The 5,448-nt window shown below is 70.6% G+C and overlaps 1 protein-coding gene across 2 annotated transcripts; it reads right to left on the reverse strand.

The window, feature by feature from the left end:
• Window positions 1–80: 80 nt before the first annotated feature.
• PRRT3 (proline rich transmembrane protein 3) lies at window positions 81–4,581 on the reverse strand. Of its 2 annotated transcripts, none has more exons than XM_040076698.1 (4): window positions 4,525–4,581; window positions 2,637–3,724; window positions 2,410–2,550; window positions 81–1,968 (listed from the first exon to the last, which is right to left on the reverse strand). In XM_040076698.1, exons 2-4 carry the CDS (start codon window positions 3,703–3,705, stop codon window positions 230–232), a joined length of 2,949 nt encoding a protein of 982 aa, XP_039932632.1. In that variant the 5' UTR covers window positions 3,706–3,724; window positions 4,525–4,581; the 3' UTR covers window positions 81–229. The 2 variants fall into 2 exon arrangements, with proteins under 2 accessions (XP_039932632.1, XP_058278276.1); XM_058422293.1 differs by lacking the exon at window positions 4,525–4,581 and having other exon boundaries at window positions 2,637–3,459; window positions 3,612–3,711.
• Window positions 4,582–5,448: the final 867 nt, after the last annotated feature.

Genomic DNA, 5,448 nt, shown 5'->3' on the forward strand with positions numbered 1-5,448 from the left:
GGCTGCTCACAGTCAGAATTGGCGGGGATTGGGGATGCTGCTACCCACCACCACTTTGACATGCCAACGGGACCGTCTCCTCCCAGCATAAACTCTTTATTTCTCTCGTTTGGCACAAATGGAACCGCCCCTGCCCGGCCCTATAGGGACGCAGGATCAGAGCCCCGCATCCTCACGACTGGGCTCATCCTCCTCCTGCACCACCAGTCTCTCTCTGCCTGTCCCGGGCTCAGAGCTCAATGGTGTCGCTGGAGAGGCTGCGGGAATCCACCGCCTTGCCGAGGGCTGGGAAGGCGCGGGGACCCTCTCGCTCCCAGCCGGGGGCTCCAGCGGGCACCAGGAGAGGGGCGCGGCTGGGCGCCTCGTCCAGGGGCAGGCTGTCGGGCGACGACAGCCCGTGGCGCCAGGGGTTCCAGCTGATCTTCAGTGAGCTGCTCTCCAGCGAGCTGGCTGAGGCGGTGACGGTGACAGTGATGCTGCCGGGGGGCTGGCGGCGGCCGGGCAGCTCCGTGAGCGAGCTGCAGCGCACCATGCGCCCCGAGCTGGGGGTCTTGTCAGGAGCTGGGGAGCCGTGCAGTGAGGAGCCGGAGCCGCGGCGGGGTCGGCCGAAGAGGCCGTCGTGCAGGAGGTGGCGGCGGCAGAGCGCCTGGTCGATGCTGCGGCGCAGGTCGATGGGGGACGGCGGGCGGAAGATTAGCTCCCCCAGGGAGGGAGACGAACCCTGCTCAAAGGCGGCGCAGGAGCGGGCGGCCAACGTGTTGGGGCACTTGGGACTGAGCCCCGGCATCCCGGTGCCAGCTGCCCAGACCTCGTTGCTGTCCTTCAGAGCCCGCAGGGGCAGTTGCTCCGCCGGGTTGCGGATGAGGTTCTTGGAGATGTCGTTGGCGGGCGTCCGCTCCACACCGCTGCCACCGGTGCTGCCACCGGCCCAGTCGTAGCAGTTGTTGGGGTATTCGGGTGCATCAGCCTTGCGGCCGGCGCAGAAGTACCGCAGTGCCTTGGCCCAGCAGGAGTGGCCGGCGGGGCTCCGGCGGCGGCACCGGCAGCACACGGGCTCGGCGGCCGCCGCCAGCAGCGCCGCGGCCGTGCCCAGCTCGCCGATCCGCAGCCAGAGCTGTGCCGCCCAGCTGGGCCGGGAGAAGCGCCCGTGGGGCCCCAGGACCCCTCGCAGCCACACGGCGCTGTAGAGCTGCAGCCCGCAGACCGGCAGCCCCGCCACCGCTGCCGCCAGAAGCGCCCGCGCCCCCGGCTGCGGCCCCGGCCCCTCGCAGGGCGCCCGCAGCACCCGCCAGCACCCCCAGAGCCCCCCCAGCAGCAGCAGAGCCCCCGCCACGCAGCCCAGCGCCTGCAGCCCCAGCGCGGCCGTGAGGCCCAGCCGAGGCGGCAGCAGGTCGGCGGCTCCCATCACCGCGCTCTGCAGGGCAGCCACAGTCCCCAGCGCTGGCAGCCCCCGCAGCCGGGATGGCAGCAGCTGAAACTGGGCCAGGCGCTGCAGCCGCTGGAGCAGGAGGGCAAAGGCGGTGAGCAGCAGGGGGAAAGGGGCCGTGTTGAGCAGCAGCAGAGCCGGAGCGGGCAGGCGGCCCCGCGCCCCATAGGGATCCAGCAGCAGGAAGGCGGCCCGAAGCAGGCAGGCGGCCAGCAGCAGCCCGTGGGCCCCCACAACGTGGGGAAGGTGTGGGGGCCGCAGGATGGCCGTCCCCGCCAACCCGGCCAGACAGCCCAGCGCCAGCAGCAGGAAGACGGCGGCCACTCCATAGACGTGGGCCTCCCAGGAGAAGCCCAGCTGGCGCTGTAGCTCGGCCCAGCGCAGCCCGGTCGCGTTGGCGCCCAGCGCCGGCGGGGCACGGCTGGACTGTGGCTGAGGCGATGTTGGGTCTCGGGGGAGTGGCTGAGGCGTCATCCCTGCCTGTCGCCACGTGGCCGAGGGGGTCGCAGTGCTGGAGGCTGGGGTCTGCGTCCCTGGCGTGTCTGCAGGTAGGAAGGAGCGGGACGGTCAGGGGGAAGCGGGGGGCTTGGTGGCACTCGGCCCACACCTGCACCCCACGCTGGGCTGCATCAGCTGTGGCGCCCCAACACTGCAGCGGGGGATGCCCTGTGCTGGCTGGGGCTATGTCCACCGGCGCCTCCCGGGGTTCTCTGTCAGGACGCGCAGTGCAGGGAGTGGCACATCCCCGGTCACGTCCCCCACCCCCTTGGGGAAGCCCCCACCCACCGAGCATTTAGCGCTAATCCCTGCGGGCAGGAGTAGATTAGGGCCGTTGTCAGGTGGCAATCCTGATTGAAGGTGTCACCGTGTCCCGGCTGGGCGGCCCAAGATAGCTGCCATTCTCCCCCGCCAGCCCTGAGCACCAGGGATGGGCTCCCACAGCATCTGCAGAACGGATGGGCTTGGACGAAGCCCTATATCACCTGGGTGCCTCGCCTCAAGCGTCCCCGTGGTGGGATGTGCCGTTGGGTGTGGGGTCGTCTTGGTGGCATTTGGAAATCTCACAGGGCCCACGGCACCCCGCACCTGCTGCGGGGAGCCGACGTCCTCCTCAGGCAGCAACCCTGCAAGAGAGAGCAGAGCAGGGCTCTGACACCTGCGGGGGCTTGGTCCCCACCAAGGGGTGCCCCCGCACTGCACTGGCTCCTACCTCTGCTCAGGGTACTGGGGGTGGCTGTGCTGGAGGCGGGGGGTGACACAGGGCCGGCGCTGAGGACAGACACCGGGGCAGGCTGGGGTCGCTGCTGCGCCGTAGTCCCAGGGTCCGTGCGGGGGGCTGCATCCTCAGGGCTGGTGGTGGCGTGGCTGAGTGGGGCCCTCCGAGTGCTGCGCTGGTGGGACAGGAGCACTCGAGTCCAGGGCTCGGCCAGCCCCCAGGACGGGGCTGTGTGGTGCAGCAGTGGGGTAGAGCTGGGCTGGGCTGGGGAGGGGCTGAGGGGCCTTCCCATGTCCCCCAAGCTGCCCACAGGCTGCTCAGAGCCAGGACTGGCGTGGGGACCCCAGGCCAGCCCCGTGCCTGTGGAAACGGAGACAGGATCTGTGCCCAGTAGGATCGACCGGCTGCTGGCTGAAGTGAGTTGTGCATCCTGAGAGAGGCCTGGGGCCGCTGCGTGTCCCTCTGCCGCTGTGTGGGCATCTGCTGTCCTCATCCCCGCTGCCAGCGTGGGGTCCAGGGAAATGGTGGATACGGTTGGCTGAGGGCTGGGGCTGCTGACTGTGTTGGAGACACTCTGCCCTGCCCAGGGTGGCCCTGGAGAGTCTGCCCCTCTGTCCGTGGACACCTCAGGGCCTGGTGTCCCCAGTGCAGAGCCATGGGTCAGGGAGTTGTCCTGACCTTCAGCCTCGTGCCCTCGCCAGGCAACAAGCGGCTCCTCGGTCACAGCCGGGACTGTGCTGCCACCCTTCCAGACCTTGGTATCAGCGCCTGTCACAGTGGTTTCCATCTCCAGGGGTGCCCTGGTGCCATCTCCTGCCTGCAGCGGTGGGGACCAGTGCACGGTGTGCTTGACTCCCCAGTGCTCTCTCCTTGGGGCCCCGGCACCGCTCGGCTCCCCCGATGCCTCCCAGGTGGGGGATGGGCCTGGCCACTGCTGTCCCCAGGCAGGGCTCTGCAAGGGGTCCCCACCTAAGGACAGCCCTGCCGGCAGCACCTCCTGGGCCTTGGCAGGGACCCCAGTGGCGAGGAGCATCCCCCAGGTGACGAGCAGTGCTGCAGCCATGGTGAGTACCGAGTCGGCCCTGTGGGGATGGGGGTCTGGTGAGCCAGGATCCACGGCAGCTGCCCAGGTAACTCGTGCAACTGGCCGTGAGTCTGCTGTGCCCTTGGCCACCCACTGCCCAGGGAGAGAGAGGTAGTGGCTTGGCTTTCCGGGTAGCCCTGGGCACTGTTCCCAGCTGCACCCGTTCCCAGTGGCCCCATTCCCAGTTTTCCCTTTCCCAGTGTCCCCTGGTGTTCCCCATCCCGGTTTCTCCGGTGTGGGTGGTCCTTGGTGCTTAGTGGTCCCGAACCCCATCATCCACGGTGTCCCTTTCCTAGTGCTTCATCCCTAATGTCCCCTCCTCGGTGCTCAATCCTGGCGCCCCTCCCGGCGTCCCCTCCACGCTTTTCCATCCCCAGTGTCCTCGCCCGATGTCCCCGCCGCCGGCGGCCCCGCTCCGCCGCGCACCGTTCACCTTGGTGCGTCCCGGCCGCATCCCGGTGGGGGTGCTCGGCCCGGTGCCCCGCGCTGCCGCCGCACACACGGCTCAGACCCGCCGGGCCGGGAACGGGGCCGGGACCGCCAGGGTGCTGTGGCGGTGGCCCAGCCGTGCGGCGCACGTTACCGACGGAGCTGCCGCGGAGTCGGGCCGCGATCGGTGCGGGACCACAGCGGGGACGGTGCGGCAGCCGCATCCCGCCGACCCCGCCCGCAGCGCGCCGGGCCGGCTCCGCCGCTCGGTGCGCGGGCCGCGGTGCCGCGGTGCCCCCTCCCGCCGCCCGCCGCAGCACTGGCGGCCCCAGTACTGGTGCCCCGGGAGCCGCAGCCCCCCGCGCTGACCTGCCGGTGCCGGTGCCGGTGCGGGCCGGGCTCTGCGGCGGAGCGGGCGGCGGCGGCAGCCGGTCACGCGCCGCCCCGAGCCGCGGGCACCCGCGCGGGAGCCCGCCCGCACCGGGAGGGGGGGCGCGGGGCACGGGCGAAGCCGCCGCCGGGACGGGATCCACAGCGCCGGGCACGGGGGCGGGAGGGTCCGCGGGGCTTAGCTGGGGCGGACTCGGGGGTAAATGCGTTCCCCGTGGCGCAGATCCACCGGGACGTGCATTCCGGAGGGGCACCAGGGCAGGTTCCCGGGGGCCGGGACGCGGCGGGGCGGCGGATGCTGCCCGCGGCGCGGGCAGGGTTGCCCGGAGCGAGCAGCGCGGTAGCAGCGGGCTGTGGCCGAGGCTGATCCCGCGGCCGCCAGGGGTAGGCAAGGGGAGAGGGCAGTCGGATCCACTAGCTGAGGAAGGTCTCGGGGGGCCCTGCCCCACACTTGCCCCAAACCTGCCACACTTGCCTCCCAACCGCCCGGCACGGATACGCAGCGCCCTGGCAGCCACTGGGCCGTGGGACCCTGCCAAGGTGCAGGTAATTAGTTAATCTGCTTAATTGTCCGGCTGGAAAACGGCCCACCCAGCCAGGACTTGAGCTGGCAGTGGTACGGCCACGGCGTCAAATAGTCACATTAGCTCAGGACTCCATCCTGCAGGGTGACACCTGCACTCCAGCTCCCTGTCTGCACCCCTGCTCCTCCCTGCCTGCACCTCAGCAGCGCTTGAGCCGGTGCCGGAGCCTTGGCAAAGTCCTGTCTTCACCATCATTCTTCTCTCGTCAGGCCAGCGGGGACATGTGGCACCTCAGGTCCCCATGACAGCACCTGCGTGCTGGCAGCAGCACTGCCCCACTCCCGCTCCCTGCCACCTCTCCATTCCTGGGGCATTGTGT

This window comes from Hirundo rustica, chromosome 12 (genome assembly GCF_015227805.2).
Source record: "Hirundo rustica isolate bHirRus1 chromosome 12, bHirRus1.pri.v3, whole genome shotgun sequence".
NCBI lineage: Eukaryota > Metazoa > Chordata > Aves > Passeriformes > Hirundinidae > Hirundo > Hirundo rustica.